Source organism: Chlamydotis macqueenii, chromosome 12 (assembly GCF_036417535.1).
Source record: "Chlamydotis macqueenii isolate bChlMac1 chromosome 12, bChlMac1.mat, whole genome shotgun sequence".
NCBI classification, from domain to species: Eukaryota; Metazoa; Chordata; class Aves; order Otidiformes; family Otididae; genus Chlamydotis; species Chlamydotis macqueenii.
In genome coordinates, this window is record NC_141567.1 from 6,679,883 (window position 1) to 6,700,782 (window position 20,900).

A 20,900-nucleotide genomic window follows, 5' to 3' on the forward strand; every position below is an offset into this window, starting at 1 on the left:
TTCTGAAAATCTCAGTAACACTTTTTAATATACAAGAATCAAAAGTACAGCAGTTTTACAATGTAGGAAAATTTAATACATACTATATAAACAACATATTTACATCAGAAATCACTAGGACAGTGGCATTTTTTTTTTCACAAATATAAATTAATATTAATTACTGTTTTTAGTCAACAGGTTTAAAAGTCCACATTTTTACAGTAAGAGTCCTTCTCTCCCCGGAGGGGAGGCGGAGGTCAGGAGGAAATGGGTGAAAGCAGAATAGTATTTTTGTGTGGATCTCTTAAAGTGTTCACTTAAGGACTTCAGAGAGCTGTTAAGGATCCACTTTGGTTGGGCACCGCATCGCCTGTCCACAGCAGGGTTTGGTCTGCAGGACTTCCATCATATGAATTCACAACTCTACACCATTTCTAAAGGGGTCAGGCTGAAAAACTCTTTTTTTTTAAAAAATAAAAACCCAGCAAGTTGCTACTTTTTTCCTGCAAAGAGGCTAGAGGGAGTCCCGCAGCTGGTTCGGAAGGAAGAGCTGTACCAGATGCTGACACAAACACCGCAGTGAAGTTTATGGCTGTGGACCTGTCCCCTCCAATCCTGCTCACACCCAAGTGACTGTGTCTGGTTATGGTCCCTGTGTTGGGGGACATAAAATGCACACGTGTGTGTGCGCACTTAGGGAAGACTTTCTCCCAAATCCAGTTCTGCAGCTTCATGAAAGCCAAACCCAGCAAAATCCCACCCACCACGAGTGAACAAAATTACGTGACTTCAGTATCAGGCTAACGTGACAGCAGGGACAGCTCTTTGGTGGATATGGGTAAAGCTTTGGCTGCTGCACAAGAAGGAAATCCCAACCACCCTTATACCTGGAACCCGGGACGAGCAGAAACCCCCACGTCTGGACACAGAAAATGCCTCTTGCTGGGGTTCAAAGTTTTCCTGCACCAACTTAACACTGGTCTGGCCAGTATTGCGTTTAGCTACAAGTGTATGGCACGAAATTTCCATCATGGTAGCACTGCTTGGTGAACAAAAAGAGCAATTCTCTTTGCCCCTCCGAGGTTTCTTCCATTTTCACATTAAAAGCTAATACCTCTGAAAAGAAAGGACCTCTTTGTTGAGTACCACAGCAAGCGCGCCTGCAATCACAGCTTAGCGAGAAACGCCGCGGAAACATGCTATCTCAACACCTCCACCCCCCAGCAGCTCCAAGGGGGACTGTGGAAGACTTGTCTTCACCTCCTCCTGCATAGGTAAACACAAGCGTAACACGTTCTCAGGGCAGTACGGGTGCCCCTAAGGAAGAAAAACTGCCCTGCGTTTGGTGGAAATTTTGCCAAATAAAAACAAAAGGGGAGGGGGGATGTGGGGCTATTAGTGTCGGTTTGTTTGTGCCTTCCAAGGCACTGGCTGGAGTTGGGAAGCTGGCCCTGAACATCCATCTCCCCTCAGTCTTTCAGGGAAAGGACATCACAGCTTATTAGGGTCAGACACTGGCACCTCAATAGGAGGCCCAGCTTCTGCCCCCCACCAAGAGGAGCCTGGAACAGCCTGGTCTTTAATACTGAGCTCTGGGAAATGACGCGTTCCACAGACACCATGCCCTGGGCAGCCCAGCTGTTGGGAGAGCTTTGTGGTCTTCAGGGATGTGACTCTACAAACAAAGACCTAGGATCTGAAAAATAATCACCCAAGCTACTTCTGGCCTGCAATCTGCATGCAACCCCTCTCACCACACCCGTGTCCCGGCTGGACACTGTTCTGCATCGTGCGCTGTGGCTCAAATACTTGGAGTGTTTGCTCTAAAGTCCACTGAGCTGGGCTGCAGACTCCTCTTTTCTCTCTGCCATGCCGGGCTCCTAAGACATTTGCTCCAAGGATTTTTAAGGAACCAGTCCCAAATTCCTCATTCTGTCCCTGCTCACTTAAGTGCTAAGCCCTCAGGACATTTCCAATTTCTGTCCAACAGACAGGAGGTCTTTCAGGGCAGGTACTTTCATCAGAGTTACTGCTGACTGCTGGAACGGTGGCAGGAAGGTGACTGGTCACTGAACGATCAGCTCGCTGGATTCACTGCACTTCAGTGGCAGGGAGAGTAGGAGCTTCAGGATCCCCAGATGCCCAGAGCCATCTTTTGACCTTGTGGCTCCCAGCTAGCATCTGTTAGTTCCTGGACCATCCAAGCTGCCCATGTCAGAAGAGAAGAGGAGTTTCGTTATTAATTCCTGAGCCCTGCCCACTGGGAAATACTGTTCTCACCCCAATTTCTTTCCTACTGGTTAGAAATGAACTAAACCTTTTGCTAAAGAAATCTGCCTTTTTTTTTTTTTTTTTTTCTTTCTTTTTTCTTTTTTTTTTTCCTTTTTCATATATCCCAAAGCCCCCTGGAGTCAAGATTTTGCCAGTTCCAGCCCTGGAGATGGGAGGAAGACCCCCCACACCTCTTCTGTTGCAGGGGACACAACAGCAATCAAAGCAGAGCCAGCTTCTTGAAATGGATAAAGACATGGAAATGATAATATGGCCAGGAAAGCAATGCACTGTCACCAGCAGGGCTCCAACCCCTTTGGAGTCACTCTTTCAACCAAGCTTGGCTGCTGAGGGGACTCTCTTGTCCCTCCTTGAATACGCCCTCCCATTGCCCTATGCTGGTTACACACAAAGCCCAGCCCAACCAGTTTATCCCCAGTCTCAAAGCAGCATCTGTCACGTAACATCAAGTCAGAGCAGGCACACCGCCTTCTGCACAATCCTAAGCAGCAGTGATCCTCCTCCTAGGTTTAGGGAAACACTGGCTGGGGAAAATTCCCTTGGGTCCATTGCACTGGGGAAAACAAAAAAACAAAACAAAGAACGAGGCAGCAAGGTTGGTTCCAGCGTTCAATGGTAGAAGAGGGGAAAGGAAATGGGAATCCAAACAAGAACCAAGAACTAGGGAAAATCTTCCTCCATCTACTCCCCCAAAATCCTCCTTGACTCAGCAAGATGATAGCAGCATGTTCAGAGTTTCTGGTTGCTGGCTTGGAAAAACCAGCAGCTGTTGCATCAAACCAAATATTTCAGATGTGTGCTTCCCCCTCTCAGTCACTTTATGTTTTCCGAATGTTCCAGTTATAATCTGGATTGTTTTTCTGTTCTAATGACCTATCCAGAGGTGACCTGTGATCGAGAGGTGACTTGGAATCGTGGGGGGATTTCTGAGAGGGGGGGGAGCGAGGGTCCGACACTGCAGGGTGAGGTGGAGGGAGAGGCTGTTTGTAATCTCCCGATTTGTCTGTGTGGAAGGACCGGTAGTGGTCCGAAGGTCCTTGGCCATGGTATCCCATGGGTGGCCTGTGATCAGACATCCGTCGGAAATCCTGCTGGTGGTAGTTCTGAGGCCTGAACTCATCGGATCGTCGACGCTTGGAATCGTGGTGGTGCCTGCAGAGAGAAAACGAATGGATGGAGATCAGTTCCCCAAGGAAAGCCACGGTTGGGTGCATCACTGCAAACTTCTCACAGCCTTTCTGAGATGAAAGGGAATTACCTGTCGTAATAATCTCGGTGGCCTCTGTGGTCTCGGTCACTGTTGTACTGTTCGTATGGCCTCTTGCGGGAGAGGTTATTTGGTCTGTAGTTCCCAGAGCTCCGGTGGGGCTCTCCACGAGGTCGCCTATCCCCGTAGTGGTGGTCCTTGTACCAGTGCTGCTCATACTGGTGATGCCGCTCCCCACCCCACATCTGGTTGCTGTTGCCACCATAGTTGAACTTTCGATCCCTCTGCCATTCTCCTCGGTCTGCAATGAGGAAAGCACCAGTAAGTGTCTTTCATACTTTAGTTTAAGAGCATTACGTTGCTGAGTTCTCAAAGAAATTGCTGTGCCCCATTAACGTTCTCCTCTCTAAACTATGTGGGCCCAATTTTATTCCTTGAATTTCTTTATCATTATTCTAGCAAATCTTATTCTGTCCTGTTCTTACACTCTTTTCATCACTATATCATGTTTTCTAGTCCAGCAATAAGTTCAGTGATAATATATGTTCCATCCTATCACCTTTAAACCTGACCAGCCACAAGCCCCAGAAGGATTTGTGTCCTACAAACAGCCATTAAGTTAGAAGGGATAGTATCTCTTGGCTTGCCAGAGCTCACCTGTGTTGCTGAAATGTCTCTTGTTTGGATGGCCGTAGTTGTCACGCGGGTGCCCATGCATCTGCTGCTGAACGTGGGATGAGGGCAGGTGGATCTTCTGGGAATGAGGATTGTGAGGCACGTGAGACTGGGACATCACAGAATCGCGGCTGGAGCCTGAAGGCTCTGGGCGGAACGGCTTCTTCATGCTGGACACATCCTCCTTCTTCTTCTGCTCCTGCAAGGTGCAAGAGAGGGTTACAGCTCAACTGCTCTTCCACTAAAAGATTCAGACTGTGTGCGCAATGGCCTCGTCTGTCAGGCTCTGGATTTGTCTGGAGACTTCTCACGCTGCAGACCACCCATCTCTTCGTGAGGGCTTTGTGAATCAACCGCGCTCAAGTGTGGTACGAATGGCAACAGAACAAGTGTGGTGGAAGACAGGAGCAGTTCTACCCCACACAGCTCTGCTTCTACATGCCGTCTCTACAGGACAGCATTCCCAGGCTTTTCACTCAAAAAATCAACTCAACACAGCGTGCCACACCAAGCAGTGGTCAGAACAGCCACGACAAGGTGACCAGTGTTGTTAGGAGAAATTCCACATCAAAGAGGAGGCAAACACAACCAGGACTGCTTAGATGCTAAGAAAATGTCAACAATAAAGAACGCCCATTGTAAGAGACAGAAAGTATTGATACTTCAAGTACAACAAGTTTTAAACAAAGCAACCAGAGGGAAGGCACTTCAGATCTCACCTCCTCTTCCTGTGATCTCTTCTTATGAGCCATCTTGTAGAGTCTGTGCAGTTTTCTGGCATCAAATTCTGTGAATTTTGACACAAATATCCATAGGTTCCTAGAAGGAGACGAACATTTTCTGTTAATTGCTACATTACCAGTTTAACTGCCATCTCCTTTCAAACCAACATAAAATCAGGTCTTCTTTCTCTGGAAAACAGTCCCAATCCAGCTCAGGACAGGACGATCAGGAGAGCTGGAATGATGGTCTTCAAAGCAAAATAAAGGGGTTTGCACTGGTTTATCTGAAGTAGCTCTGAAATCAATTTAAACAAAACCAGCACAACTTGCAGACAAAACTCTCTGAGACTGGTCATGGACTGAATGGGCTAGAGAATGCAAGATTTCTCTTTCAAAAGGAAGTTAAGTAAGAGGCAAAAACACACACAAAAAAAAGAGGCATTCACACAAAACCTATCAGCCTCTGACCACCATTTTTAAATATCACAAACCAGCCAAAAAAAAACCCAAAATGATCCCTCACCTTCTCCATAGCTTGATATGATCCTGGTCAGTGTAGGCTTTAAGGCACTCAGAAATGCGGTCTCCAATTTTTAGGAGGCAGTTGCGTGTGTGCTCCAGCTGTTCCTGAACCGTCAGTCCCTTATCAGGCTTATCGAGTTGCTTCAGTGCTTTTTTCACTGGTCTCATCCTTTCCTTGCACTTGAAAAAGCAATAGAGAGCAGAATGTGATTCATTTGGCACAAATCTCTACAGTGTTCCCGTGTTAATCAGACAGAGCTGTAAGAAGTTCATAAGCATGAGATACTAGCTTTATCTGACCATTAGGAAATGAGAAATCAGCTATGAAAATAGCAATTTGTTAGAAATGCTGCAGAAAATAATCAGGAAAATATGAGAGTCTCCCCACCTCCACTGCCCCCCTTTTAGAGGGGAATGATTTGCTTTGCAAACTGTAACTGCACACGGTCAGCTCTTGCAGTGATCCCACAGCAGGTAGGGAAGCGTAACCATGCACCGACATGCTGAAGCAACAGCCCCAGCTGAAGGAGTGCTCGCTCGATAGCCTCCCTGTCCATCCCCATCTGTGGACGCTTTAATCTATCACTTTTACCCAAACTGGAAGACATGAGATAAAAGCAGCACCATTTTCAGCTATGCACATCAACACTGCGCCCGGACAGTAAATCAGACAGGTTTCTACTGCCTGACTGGACCTTTCATGCACCACAGAGGGAAAGTAAAAGAAAAAATCTGACAAAAATAACATCAGGAATAACCTGCAGGGAATACACAGATTTGAATTTAGAGAACTGTTTTTAAAAAGTATTTCAGCATTTCACTGTGCAAGTCAGGCTAAGGAGGGTCTGCCATGACAACTTTTACTAAAAGGCTATTTTTACAATGAGCTTTGCAGGCTCTTTTTTTGCCAGAGCTTTTACACAGCTAGGAAAGCGCTAACAGCTCAGACAACTCCGCACCTCCTACAGCCATACAAGGTCACCCTCAAAACTCTCCTGTATTTCCCCGCCTGGAACAGCCCCCATGGCTCCTTGGCTTCTACAGGAGAGAGACTGCCACATAAGGCTGCAGGGTCTTCTGTAGCTCAGGGCTGTCAAATGAGTGGTGGGAACTTATCAGCTGAAGAAGACAGCCCTTCTGCATGCTGTGTTGACACGCTGCCCTCCTCTGCCCTGGCTGGCATCTCTGGCACTCATGCAAAGCAGAATTTTGAAGAGAGTTATCTGAGCCTTTTAACAGTGCAATTGCTTGGTGAGAACTGGGAGCTGAAAGAGCTCCGAGGTTTCTTCTAGCTGAAGTGCCATTTACAGCAGCCAGCTGGTAGGCACAGAGGCAGCTGATGGACAGGTCTCACACAGGGCTGTTCTGCCACACTCAGACTGGCCAGAGGAAATCATTGTGGCGTACTAGGAGGGGGCTCACCCCCTGACACCTAAAACATGACCTTGGATAACATGCATGCAAACCCTGACTGCCTTGCTGGACTCTGTCACTGCCCTCCCATCTACCAAGGGAAATACTCACTATGCTGAATGTTTCTTGGTCCAAATCATCATCCTCGTCTTCTCCGATGGGGATCGGTTCACTCCCTGCGGTAATGTGGACAGGACCTTGCGATCTCTTCCCTTTACTTCCAGATTTGGCTTCACCACCTTTAGGCTTTATAAGGACAAATGACATACATCACATGATGAGCCAGACTGCAGGATCCCAAGTGATCCAACTAACCACCTCCACACTGTTGTTACTGGCAGTCACTAAACCCCAGGCACCGCTCCTACAACTTTCCTCCCAAGATCTCAAACTGTTTAGCTGCAGTGTCTCTCTTTAGCTTTACGTCATTCCTGAGGGAGTAGAGAGAAGTCAGAGTCAACATTTTTGGATAGGAATATGATATTCATACTCATGCAGAGAAAACCAACATTGAAGACTTGGAAGAGAGGTTAAGCTAAAGAATATGTCCCTTGCAAAGGACAGTGATTAGAGTAGTGTCATGTCTACGAGGATCTGCAACCAGTCCTCAGACTCTCTGGAAAGCCTGTTAATGTAAATTTTGACTTATACGACTTATGTGCAGTCAAAGCCCTTCAGAGTCAAAGTCATACCAAGAATCACTGGAAAGCAAGCTTTCCCCTACATATGCAACAAAGCATAAGTTTGCACTTATGACCTCAGTGTCAAAACACACTGGCCATGCAGTACATACTTGTTCCTTGGACAGGTACTTCAGGTCACTATTAGAGAAGCTTTTACCCCCCTTCCAGTTTGAATCCAGCCTCAGGGCAGTTGTACCCAAAATTCAAAGGACATCTTAGTTCACAACATACCATTGATGTTGAAACACTCACTCTGGTGAGTCCTGAACAGTGACAAAGACAACTTACAGTCTTGATGGTGTGGACAGTTGGGTTATTTGGGGTGAGTTTAAATTAGAGGGGAATACAGACAAGGAGCTGCCAACCCTGTGATAAATCACACTTGAATAGAACTTTGATCTGAGTGCTTCAGGCTCTTTCCCCCTTTCTTCCTTAACATCAGCTATTTTGGCCATATCGCTGCCACAGGGACGCTGTACTTTAAAGGCAGGCTGACAAAAATCTCTTCCTTTTTGCTCAGATTCCATCAAGCTTTAGGTTCTATTGCCTTTTCTACTTTTGATTGCAATTCTTCACAATAAGAATTCAGGAGGGCTGAAAAAAGGACAACACCTCACCACACAGTCCTTCATTGATGTCTCTTCACAGAAGGCCTTTAATGAATCACAAGTCTCAGAGCTTGCCTTTCTGCTCAGAGACGTTCCTATCTCTTAAACTGCTCCCGAGTACCACGTACCTTCTCTTTCTTGTCTTTTGTCTTCTTTTTCTCTTTATCGCTTTCCTTTTCTTTCTTAGTGGTTGTGTGTTTTTCCTTGTTCTCTTTGTTCTCTTTTTTCTTCTGTTTCTTTTTCACTGGGCTCTTTTCCAAGCCATCCTCCTAGAAAATCAATCACAGCACAGTCATAGTTGGAGCCCCTCACCTCAAGTACACTTTCTTCCATAAAACTCACATCCTTGAAACACAGGCAATTTTTGACCTCCATCCAAATGTGGCCTCACACCTCTTTAACCAGAGAGCAAGCCCCTTGCTGCAACCCACCCAACCCTTAACAAAAAGGTATAAAAACCAGACGAGTCCCAATCTGTAACTAGCTGGCAAACTAGATAAGCACTGCTTTCCTATGCCAACTGCGCTCAAGAACGCTCAGCCCCTAAGGTAGATACTGATCAGCACATGAACAAAAAGCCTTAGACTACAAGCCAAACCGCGCAAAGACAGAAGATTTTCTAAGCAACAGAATTGACCTTGGTAAACCCCAGCTTCACCACTGGCTGACGTACTGAAAAGGAGAGGGAAACAATTCTTCTTTCTCTCCTTTATAAGAGCAACAGGCTCTGTCCTGAGACAACTTTTCCTCCAATTCAATGTGTGGATGTGTGTGGCCATTCTAGGATCCACCAAACACTTAAAGCACTAACAGAAAACAGTGGGTGGGAAAGGTCCTCCTTTCACCCCGACAGCTGTACATATGTTCTTGTGTTTGCCAGCCTCTGTGGGAATGCACACCCCTGACTCCACAGGGTGTTTGCTAGGGGTGCTTCACAAGGTGAGTTTCTGTGGTAACAACATAGCTCAAGGAAACCCAGAAAAGCTGCTATCCACCAAGTTTACTCACCTTGACTTCACCTTCTTCTGACTGGTTGTCTGAGTGCCGAGGAGAGGACAGTTCATTACCATGCTCATCTTTGACTTTGGGAGCCTTGTTCTCTTTCTTTACTCGTGGTTTCCTCTTCTTTAGCTTGCCCTGGTGAAAACACAGGACAAGTTAGGGCAAGAAGATAGCTACAGCTGCTTCCTGGGGATATAACCCATCTCCTGAACATCTCGTTAACAGCCACAGGTCTTGCAAGGTGGCAGGAAGCCTGATGAGCCTGAGTCCTTCAGTACATGTAATAATTAATTACTTGTCCCTTAGTAGTTATCATTTCAATGCAATCAGACAACACACAAGTCCATATTCTTTCAGTGACCTAGGAACACAGGCTGTCTCCCACCATCATCCAACCACTCATCCTGAAACTCCCAGAATCAAGCAGCCACATCTCACCTCTTCCCCATCTTTCATGTTTTCTTTCTTGTCCAGATCTTTCTTCAGCAGTTTCAGTAGGTAATCAACTCGGGTCTGGAGCTGTTTTCCCTGAGGTTTCTTATCTGTCTCAACAGGTAGGATCTTTGATAAAGAAGAAAAAGAAAAAATACACCCACATGCACCTATCAAACCTTGAGAAGAGAGATACACGCTAGCAGCAGTCCTTCCAGGCCCAGCAAAGGGTTGGAGAAGCTGCACCTTCTGGGAAAACAAGAAGGTTCAAGCATTTCTTCTAGCTCCCACACAGACTCTCTGTCTAGCCAAAAGCAAAGCTCCTAGCAAGCATCTCTGCCCTTGGCCTTTTGCAGAAGTGAAAGGACCCCAAGGCAACTCTCTAGATTCTCTGTAATCTTTCTTATAAGTGTGCAAAAAGAAGAAAAAAAAAAAAAACTTTGCAAACTGTGTTTGTGACCTTGAGTTGCAAAACTCAGTCCGCTCTCCTTGATGCATCAGAATTGTTTGTGATAGCCTTGTCACAGCAGGCTAGTCCCCTCTGGTAACCTGAGACGTTGCTACAGCAATGATACAGATGCAGAATTTTTAGCGGAAAATAGGGCTGCAAGGTGCCGCTCTGTGGAGGCAGTATCTCAGCTTGCCAACTAGGTTCCTTCATATTTCATTGGAAATTGGATGGCGTGTCTCAGGCAATTGTTTCCATTGTAAAACACCTTTCTGAACTTCATGTAGGAGGGCACTCAGCCACAGACTGATCTTTGCTAAAAACACCAGTGAGGATGTCATGGGAATGTAGCATATTGGCAGCAAAGCTGGTGTAGAGATTCTCGATGTCCCTCAGCCCTATGTTGCAGCTTGCTCTCCTTCCACTGTGCTGACACAATGGATGGCAGCTTATTTTTAACCTGGATCATCTCAACATGGCCCCTATAAACACTTCTTATGGGAATGACTGAGGAACAGAGGAACTAGATGGAGGCTTTCCAGCTGGCTTTGCTGCCATACCAGTCATGTAACTATACCCTCAAAGCTAACACAGACCAGTCTTGACATAAGCACTGTCAAATTTGTGAAAAATTATTTCCACACAGAAATTCAGACTCAGCTTGTTATGAGATGTTCAAGGAAATATCAAGTCACGATTATGCAATGCAACCTTTATACTGTGCATGTAACCACACATGTCAGCACCACCATTTTCTTCCTGCATCATTTCAGTGTGGTTCATATGGTACTGTTCAGAGAAAATTTACTGCCAATCAAATAACACAACTCTGCTTTCCATCAAGCATGCAACGCTCCATGGAGGTCACTGCTTTCCTCATTATTATTTACTATTATTTTTGGAGTGGTTACAAACATAAACATCTGTTTCTGGAGTAAATCAAACATGTTCTCCATGAACACTGCGATGGACCCAATGCAAGCAACAAGCAAAGCAACCTACCTTATCAGATAACTTCAATTCCGGATCTGTTTTAATTAGCTCCCAGTTTCCATAACCATGCTCGTAAATTCCCACTAACAAGCGAGAATCCTCCTCCACTCCCCAGTCTACATCAAAATGGGCAGCTTTGACACGGCACGTCAGGCGGTACCTGAAGGCATTTCAAACATGAGCTACTTTTAATGCTGTGAGGGGCAAAGCAAACCCACATTTCTAGGCTATTCTCGTTCTACCACAAAATGCAAATTCCCTGAGCCTCTTTTCTGCATCGCCTCCTTAGCCAAACTCACTTCTTCCTTTCCTCTGGGTCTGCAGGAATGGATTTATGCAGCATTTCAAACTCCTCTTCATGCTGAATGATGGATTTCACGTTGACTTGAACACCAGAAATCTTGATAGTAGGACCTCTTCTTTTTCCAGGTCCTTTCCCTGCTCAGCAATAAAACACAGCAACTAAGAGAACTCTTATAGAAAGAAGTGCCTCTGTAAAAAAAACCTCTAGACACATAGAGGCCAAGACCTTGCACGCAACCTCTTATTTAAACAGAAAGTTGTCTGGTAAGGCAGGCCCCCAGAATAAGTTATCTTCCACTAAGTCACTTAGAACTGCAATCTGAACACCTCCTAGTATAATTGTCTTTAAAATACATCTAAGTACACTGGAGCTGTTGCTTCAGCAGTTTTGTTCAGCCGCAACAGGCAGAGACCCAGCGGGAAGTTCAGCCTGGCCTGCTGTATCTCCAAACCAACAGCACAGAACAGCCATACAGAGAGTGGCTGATGATGGCAGCTCCGGGAAGTGCTCATTGTGGATCCAGCTTTATCATGGAGTACACAGCACCAGTTAAAATGCCATCTGCTTTGCCTTGTAGCCCAGCATCAAATAAGCTGATGACTTCAGCCTCTCCCCAGGAAAAGTCGTTCAGCAGAAGCCAACAGACCCAAACGGCACTTTCCAGTCTGAGCAGAGGAGTCAGGAGTTTCCCTCTGTTGGTGGGAGCTGCCTGGCAGAGATGGGATGGTCTAAGTGTGTGCTTGTTCTTTGCTTTTAAGTTGCAATGTGGCATGCTTTCCCATCCAGCAAGGGAATGGTTTTCTCTCCAGCCCCATGGAACACTCCCAAAAATATTATAACAGCAGCACACAACCCTCATGCTTACCTTCACTTGGATTTTCTTTTAGCTGCTCCTCGTATTCTTGCATTGCTGACACACAGCTGTTGTGGATGAGTTCCCCTAACCGTTTCAGATCAGCCACAGACTTATCCACCAGCTCAGCATCCCGGGCAATACACTCCAGCCTGGGAAATGGGAAAAAAGAATTGCAAGTTTTGTATTTGATACAGCATATCTGCTCCCAGTTGCTTCCTGAGCAATTGTTTCATAGCTTCTAGTAGTCAATGTTGTATATGTATGAATGTACAAAACCTTAACAACTGGAGTTCATGCAGGTAACAACACAGTTGTAGTCTTTTTTTTAGGTCTAACACCTGCAGTGCAGTGCTAATGTAGTATAACTGATCCAATCTTTTGGATTTTTTAGTATTAAAGCAAAGGTGAGAACTGTCTATCTTGGGCAAAACAGGCAGCCCTGTGACTGTCCAGTGTTCCTTCATGCCTTCCCAGTTCCATATTAACTTCACTTGATGGTCAAAAGCTGCCATCTGCTGTCCCTTTTGTCTGGCTGAAGTTAAGAATGTCAAGGCCCATACACAAGCCTTGTTTCACAACAGAAGAGTACAACCAGCTGAAAAAACACAGTCATTTCTCAGATAACATATGCAGGGATCTTTGCCTCAGCTCTGGGACCTCAGCAAGGGCTACAGCTTTCCAGACCCAGAACATGTGTCCATCTCCCCCTCTCATGCTGGGGCATAGCACTTGTGCAGGGCTCTGCAGACCCACACTCGAGGATGGTGTGCCTCCCCCCACACCCCTTCAGAAGAAGCTTGGCAAGCGTTTTGGGTAGCATTTGCTGTTCAGGCAGCTGCTCCTTTCTAGGCAGAGTGGAAACGCCCCAAGGGCCAGAGTCTGCCAGCAAGATGCTGTGTACAGCCCGGTGCCACTGCTGCTCTAGCTGCTTTTTGGCCAGCATTCAGCAGTGCCCATCAACTGAGCCACGAGGGACCGTATGGCAGCGCCTGGGTAACTGATCACACGACAGCGAGGGTTTGTGCTGTCCGTGGAGGTTGTATCAAACACCCAGAGCAATGTGCGTATGGCCGTGCTTAGAAACACAACGTCCTCCCATGACAACCCAGGTTGGGACCTACCGTTCAAGAGGCAGTCCAAACTTCTTGTAAGCCTTGATAAACCTAAGCAAAAAAAAAAAAAGAAAAAAAAAATAGAAACTAAAGCAACTGCTGTAAAGAAGTGGGTCCAATATCACAAATACACTTGAATGTATTAATTACAACCTGCCACCTTATCAACCCTGCATTCCACACTCATTAGCTAAGCATCGCTCAGCATGGGAAGTCTAATCCATTAGCCCCCACAGAGTTTAGTGACCTTGGCTGGAGAACACCACAAAATTATTGAGAATGTTGGATGTTTGACAGATGAGACAAAAACGAGGAGAGTCATAACTGTGTAAAGAGTGTGTAAAAAAAAAAAAATTTGAAAGCATTGGCTCACACCATGTTGGTAATTATTAACTTCTTTTTTTCCAAGGAAAAAAGAGGCATTAAATCAATGTCATTAGTAATTTTAACACTCAGGCTATAAGTGTAACAACCCATCACAGAAGAGCCAAATGTGGTGCAATCCACCACAGAGGTTTGCAGACAAGGATTGCTATTTATTTTTATGTCTTATTTTTATTGTGAGAATCACTGCCATAGCTAACACACAACTTTAAGGCAAGAGTCAGACACCATTCAGCACACTGAACAGCGTGCTGTGCTTCAACTACAGATTGTTTTTAAAATTAGTTAATTTTTTCCCTTCTTTTTTCATCTTGTGCTCTTTAAGCCTCTTTCTGCTACATCATAACAACCTAAACGGCTGCTATAGTTCACATCATAACATCTCCTGTCTTCTCTATGGTTTCAGGCTAGATATGGGGCAGCTACCACAATCCAAAAAGTCTGGCTATCTCCTGTTTAAAAATATATCAACTCAGAGACAGAGAGTCAAGGAAAAATCACAAGCCCCTCTTTTCCATCCTTGGCTGAACATCTGGGCAGAGTCATAAGACAAAGACCTTCAGGAAAGGCTCAAGATTTAGAAAATATGAGGAAAATAATGCTCTGGAATTCAGCCGCCAGCTGACTTCAGGGACACAGTGCAGAAAAGGATACACAACTGCTGGGATCAGCTGGACCAGCACTTCTCATGGGGTTATTTTGCTAGAGCCTGCTTTTCACTTAAGCTTCAGTCAGCAGGACTACTGCCAGAAACATGCCAGGAAAGCCAGAGTCCTTGGCTTTTCCAGCTCATGGTAGTTAAGACCTCAGGTGTAATACGGAATTAGCTCAATCCACCTGTCCCAGGAAGAGCAGTTACAACATGGATTAATTTTAGGAAAATACCAGTTTCACTGCAGCCTGACTGAAGACAAGCCAGTCCATTTTGCACAGACCTGAATGTTAAGTTCAGCAGCTGGGAGCAAACTGAATTATAAAAGCGTGCACAAGCTGGCCCAGTGAACCAGCTCCACCTGAACCACTGTCATGCTTACAGCTGAACACCTCCTGGATTAATCTGGGGTACTCTCCACTTGCATAGGATTTCTATATTTGTTTTCTGAACTGTCTTTTGTGCTCAGCACTGACCTCCTGATTTCAGCATCAGTAAATCCTTCCACAGTATCTTTTCTAACACTCCGAGGACGCCCCCTGCGCTTTGGTCTCTTCTCATCATCGGTATCGTCAGTCTCACTTTCAGATCCAGATGATCTCTGAAGCCTTCTCTTAGTTTCTGCATCTGATTCACTGTCATTTGTCTGAGCCTGTATGTACCAGAAAAACAGCAGTACAGTTAACAGTTGGCTAATCTGCCAACTTTTTCCATCCCTCCTGTGCACTAGCACTATTTCAAGTTCAGAGTGTAAAACACCTCCACATCTCTTCCTGAAGATGCAGAAGACCATGTAATCAACCCAGAGAGGCTGCACACCCTTGCAGTTTCCAGCTAGCTAAGGCTCTGGAGGTCACTCTCCGTTTAGAGCCTTCTAGCCAGCAGCTGAAAATCAAGACACCTCAGAAATTAATCTGGAATAATCCAATATGAATTATCCTTCTCCCTAGTTTTCATTTTAACATTTTTCCCCAGCTCATCCCAGAGAACAGTTGATAACCCCTTAAAAGTCCCATATCCCAGAAGAGTTTCCTTGCACAGTCTGCTTTCTGTTGGATTGAAGTAGATCCCATCACCTAAAAAACAACTTGGGAAGATGCCTTCTCTTTTGCCTGCAAGAGCCACATTCAGGCAAGAGCAGTCCAAGGAGCTAGAGAGCCTAAAGAAAAGAAACAGCCAGAAAATGGCATAAACTGCAGTAAAATCTGCATTATACAGTTGGAAATTTTGCCCTGTGCTCACTATAGGTTCTCTTTGTTTTGTCCACTAAAGCAGGATGAGCCATACCAAATCCAGTATGAGCCCTCACACTGCACTACAATCCATGGGCCCAGTGCACAATCCAACAAGAGGTCAGTGTGCTACCTCTGTGCTTTACTCCTGACCAACTTTGGAGGAGGGAAAGAAGCACTCAGATGGCAAGAAGGCATCCCCCTTGAGTGTTGCCTTTGCCAGCTCTCGCCTCCTGCCCCTCAGCTCCTCGAGATGTGCTGTACCTTTTTAGTTGAGCTCCGGATTCGAGGCAGCATGTAGATTTCCTCCAATTCTTTCTGCCTTTCTTCCTCCTCCACCTTTTTCCTCTGCTCCTCTGGAATTATATCGTCCCAGTCCTTCTGGGACCGCTCATCCAACTCTGTCTCTTCCTCCTCCATGGTTGCAAAGTTGGCCACCTTTTATAAGCAAAGGAACACTTTTAGAAATTCTCTCCCTTGGCAGGAATACCCCAGAGCTGTCTGTTAAGCCTCAACTCCTTCCCTATAGGAATTTTGCCAGCATTTCCATAACTGCTTTATAATTGATCCCTATGTCACTACATTCCTGGTTCCTTGCCATGTCTTTGGGCTAACAACTTCTGAGGAAGTACGTGCAGTTTAAGAAGTACTGCTGAGCCTCTGTAAGTTATTGGGTTTTATTCCAAATTTGGTAAATTCTTTATTTTATTCACAGCCTTCAAAACTACTTACTTGCAATGAAATTAATACCTACCTATCTCCTCAGCTAACAAACCCAGACAATCCCTCAGCAAACTGCTTTGTACAGGTCACCTCTCACCAGGTCTGATTTATCCTGTCTGTTACTGACCTTATCACCGTGACAAGATGTGGGGAGCCACATTCCTGCACCCCACTACAGAGCATGGGGGTCCGTACCTTAAACTGGGAGAGGAGCTCATCAGTGGCACTGGTGGACACTTCATTCTCTCGTGTTTCAGCCAGACGCAAAATCTCATCAATGTCCATCTCCTACCAGTCAGGAAGAAAGAGCGATAAAGCGGAGGGTGCTGAGCACAGCAGGAAATAAGAGGCTTTGAGAAAAGACTCGTGGGGTGCAATAGCTGAACACGCACTGTGCTGAGCTAAATAAAGTGCAAATATCTGCAGGGTGTCATCACCGAGGGCAGGGATGAACTATCTCAAGTGGCACAAAGAAGTATAAATAAGGGACAGAAGAAAAGAAACATCAAGGCTGAGCAGCAGGAAAAATTTGCAGGCAGTGAAATGTATTAACTGTGGACTGTTTCCCTCGGGGGAAGCTCTGCTACTCGCCCATTAAAAGAATGGGTCCAAGCAGTCAATACTAAACTGTCAAGCAATGCCGCCCGGAGGCAGGAGAGTGACCTATTCGCCTTCACTGTGCTGACTCCTGCCTCTCTGTGAGAACAACCAAAAAAGGAGGCTGAAGAAGTGCTCAGAAAGGAGCACAGAGGGAAAGGACCTTTCAGCAGGTTGTGCTAGAACTAGCTAATGAATCCTCAAGAGCCAAGGGACTCTCTTGGTAACCATTACTATTTAACGCCTGATCCTCCAACAACAGAGCGCTCTTCCTTCAGCTTCTCTGGATTCACATGTGCCCTCTTCACTGACCTGCTCTCATGTACAGGGCAAGTACAAAGAGGCAGCAAACACACACAATCCCCCATGCAGACCTGCAGAGGACTACAAACAACCGTGTGATTTCAATTTCAAACTACCTGAGGCTCTGACTCTTCCCCTTCAAGCTCCTTGAAGAGATCTTCAGCTCCAAACTTCAGAATAGCTGTCAGCTCCTCTTTGTTGAAAGGATTTGAGCTGCAAGAAGAAATGAGAAGGAAAATATGCTTTGAGCTGTTAAGTCACAGCACTGCTACAGCACAAAACCATACCAAAGTTTTTCCTAATTAAAGCAAGAAGTAAGTTTTGTACCCAGCACTATAAAAACCTTTTTTTATTCATCTTCTTTCCTGCTCTACCACAGACAACTGCTGTAAAGGGAGCAACCTCTGTCTACTTGGGGGAAATGGGGAGAGTCTGAGGTCAAACTGCAGCTGTTCCACCACTACAACCAGGTTCCTTCAAACCAGAATGATCTCCGGGAGGAAGACAAAGAAAAACAGGTAATGCCTTAAAATTATTTTTTTATTTCTGATCATCTTTATCCTATGTGTCCAAATTAATGGTTGCATAAGCCAGATCAGTGGAAGTTGCCATTATTTATTAGCCTTCTGCCCTGTCCCCTATCAAATAAATATCGGGAAGTACCAGCAGGTAAAGCTGGTTATGCTACACGCTGTACCAGACATCCCTGCCTCCTGACACAATCAACTTACTTGGATCGCCCAGAGTTGTTGTCCAGAACAGTTCGGCCAGTGGTGTCCATACGCTGGATCACCAAATGATCCAGTACCATTTTCTTTTTGGCTCTCTCGATGATCTCCTCCTCTACTGTACCCTTTGTGACCAGGCGGTAAATATTCACCTGAAGGGCAAAAAAAAGAACAGAGCTATTTCCTGGACCCGAACATGCTCTGCTGACACAGCATTGCATCACTCAATTGTTTTGCAGGAGGCTGGACATTGTCTCTTCATATAAATATGTGAGTTTTTAGATTAAAAACAAGCACATTCTTTTTGTATCTCAGGGGAATCAGTTAAAATTAAGTTGGTTAACACAGATCTTGTAGTGTGCCTAAACACAGAGTAAAAATCTTCTGAAGCAGTCACTCCAAATCTAAACTATCATCAACCTTTTCACATATCTAATCAAACTCTAGTAAAGGTGGATGTGCTACTTTCTGAGTTTTTCAGGGCAAGAAAGAACAGAGTTCACAAGGCTGAGAACTGCAATGCCACTGGTTGGGTTCTTGGTTTTGAACCATCCCAGCACCCAAAGCCAACAGAAAAATCTGGCATCTGGCAAATTTGGGCTGATTTTTTGTCTCTTTGCTTTTAAGTGAGCTTCCCTTGGGTTGGCAGTACTCTCTGGAGTCAAAACTAGGGGCAAAAAGACTGTTTTCAGAAGCTCTGGTGAGGTAGGAGCTGATTTAAATGCACACACTGAAGCCACAGAGAAAATGACCCAGGTAACTCTTCCAACCTGCTTCTTTTGTCCAATCCGGTGAGCCCGAGCCTGAGCCTGAAGATCATTTTGGGGGTTCCAGTCCGAGTCAAAGATAACAACAGTATCAGCAGAGGCCAAATTAATTCCCAGCCCTCCAGCTCGTGTTGACAATAAGAAACAGAAGTCCTGAGGGGGGAAGAAAAGCATCCACCAGTTAGCCAGCCTGTAACTGTGGACGTAAAATAGTAATAACTTCAAAGCTAGGCAAGGAAACGGAGGGAGAGCTCTGTTGCAATCATGCCTCTTAAAGCAGAATAAGGATTTCCATTGCACGCACTTAAGACCAGGCACAAGGTGAGGCGGTGCTGGCAGGGACGAAAGGTGTGCTATTGCAGGAAGGGCTCAGCACACACTGTTTGGGAGAGCAACGCAAACAGCTCAGGGCAAGGGCACCTTGGAGTTTCTTTTGAAAGTCAGATCACACTGCCCACCAGACTCCTACAAAGGCAGCAGGCACACAATTTTTGTTGCCTGAAGCCTGCTGGGAGTGAGAGCAGCAACTAACACAGACTGTTTGAGTCACTGCCCAAGGGCACAGGGTGCCAGGTTAGAGTCAGGATGCCTGAACCCTCAGTGGATGCCCCCAGGAGAGGGGAAAAGGCAGCTTTCTATGGGCATTCCTGCTCCTTTCCTACCCGCGCTGCTGTCTCCTCCTCACTTTTATTTGTTAACTTTCCCATGATCATGAAGCACCTAGCTGGATCTCCTGTGTCAGATGAGAATCCCCCTCCAGTCCAAGCTTCTGAAGTGAGGAAAGGCATTTCTCACAGCTGGGCTGCCTGTGGCACAAAACAAGTGCCTTGCACCAGTCACTGTGAGTCAGCAAGCCGAGATAAGAGGCTTGAGATGCCCTCTCCTATTACGCTGGAGACTTTCACCTCCAACTTCAGACTCCACTGCCTGCCAACACTTAAAGTTCCCCTTTGGCATCTGCCATTTCATATCCAAAACCAGTTTCAGACTGGAGGAATCATTTAGCAACCATATCATTCCTCAAACCATGGGGAGAGAATTGTTAAATTCTGGCTCTTCCCAGTCTCTTCGGGACTTTGTGGAGATGTGACGTGCAGCCCTGTTCTTCAGATGTGGGAGATTTAAAATAAGCAATAAGGCTAGTTGCAAAACCTGCTATATCTGTGTCTTTAAAAGCATCTAGGGTCCTGTAAAAAGAAATGAACTGAACTAATCCCCTTCTTGGCAGTCACAACCTGCAACTCAGCCATAAATTCTCGCTGCTCGGCAGCCCACCCAGACCCTCCTGAGGCAGGACAGCCCCAGCTGCGGTACCTCAGAGCCGTCAGCGTTGAAGTGGTCCAGCGCCTGCTTTCGGATCTCGCCTTTGATCGAGCCGTCCAAGCGCTGGAAAAATCAACAATAATGATAAAAGAAAGACGGTAAAGGAGCCCTGAGAAACTGCTGCACTCAAGTTCTGGGAGCCCTACAGCTCCCTTCCCTGCCTGCAACATTTAATCATTAAAAATAACCGCCAATTAAAAATAACTGCACTGTCTTAGCCCGCTGTGTCGCGAGGGCAGAAGGGGGGTAGGCTCAGGCACAAGTCACACAGCGGGTGACACCACAGCTCTCATTACAGGCTCCCAGCCAGGATCTCTGCATTTGCTATCCTCTCCTCAGGGTTTACCACAGGACAAAGGCCAAAGCAGGGGGCCTGTCAGAGGAGGTGTTTTGCAGAAATGGGGCCACACTGAAATGAAGGGACTTTCCAGTTCCCTCCAGTGTATTTCCGTAAGTGCAACCTATAATTCCAGCCAACAACCTCTAGGAAACTCAGTGACTCCCATTGCCCAGGCTCCCTTCGCATTTTCTTGACTTTTCAATGAACCCCACTGTTTTCCATGCTGATGTTTCTCACCTGAAATGGGTAGTGTTTGATAGTCAGGTACTCTGCCAAGATGTCCAGCATCCTCACCATCTGGGAGAAGATCAGCACTCTGTTGCCTCTCTCCCGCAGCCTGGTCAGCAGCTTGTCCAAGAGAATTAGCTTTCCACTGCTCCTGATCAGAGACTGAAGAAGTAACCGTCATTCCAGCTGATGCTTTCCAACCTTACCCTTATGTACACTACTCAGACGTGCAGAGAGCTGGTTCTTTACAGCTACTCCTGTACACCTCTAATCAAATCACCTGGATTTACAGATGGGCCTGTTGCGATAGGACAAGGAGTAATGGTTTTAAAATAGAGGGGGGTAGATTTAGATTAGATATTAGGAAAATAT

General features: G+C 45.9%; 1 protein-coding gene across 9 annotated transcripts in view; it reads right to left on the minus strand.

Moving 5' to 3' along the window:
* The window catches only part of CHD2 (chromodomain helicase DNA binding protein 2), an 82,511-nt gene continuing 61,611 nt past the window's right edge, over positions 1-20,900 (minus strand). For all 9 annotated transcript variants that reach the window (XM_086757254.1, XM_086757255.1, XM_086757256.1 and 6 more), the window contains 21 exons: positions 20,538-20,690; positions 19,952-20,023; positions 18,641-18,790; positions 17,874-18,022; positions 17,259-17,355; positions 16,438-16,530; positions 15,784-15,957; positions 14,764-14,939; positions 13,261-13,302; positions 12,149-12,288; positions 11,279-11,417; positions 10,989-11,139; positions 9,545-9,667; positions 9,113-9,241; positions 8,233-8,373; positions 6,925-7,059; positions 5,402-5,580; positions 4,876-4,975; positions 4,139-4,355; positions 3,533-3,782; positions 1-3,426 (listed from right to left, as the gene is read on the minus strand). In XM_086757254.1, the coding sequence (XP_086613380.1) occupies positions 3,093-3,426; positions 3,533-3,782; positions 4,139-4,355; positions 4,876-4,975; positions 5,402-5,580; positions 6,925-7,059; positions 8,233-8,373; positions 9,113-9,241; positions 9,545-9,667; positions 10,989-11,139; positions 11,279-11,417; positions 12,149-12,288; positions 13,261-13,302; positions 14,764-14,939; positions 15,784-15,957; positions 16,438-16,530; positions 17,259-17,355; positions 17,874-18,022; positions 18,641-18,790; positions 19,952-20,023; positions 20,538-20,690 (3,144 nt within the window). In that variant the 3' untranslated portion in view covers positions 1-3,092. The remainder of the gene's footprint in view (positions 3,427-3,532; positions 3,783-4,138; positions 4,356-4,875; positions 4,976-5,401; positions 5,581-6,924; positions 7,060-8,232; positions 8,374-9,112; positions 9,242-9,544; positions 9,668-10,988; positions 11,140-11,278; positions 11,418-12,148; positions 12,289-13,260; positions 13,303-14,763; positions 14,940-15,783; positions 15,958-16,437; positions 16,531-17,258; positions 17,356-17,873; positions 18,023-18,640; positions 18,791-19,951; positions 20,024-20,537; positions 20,691-20,900) is intronic.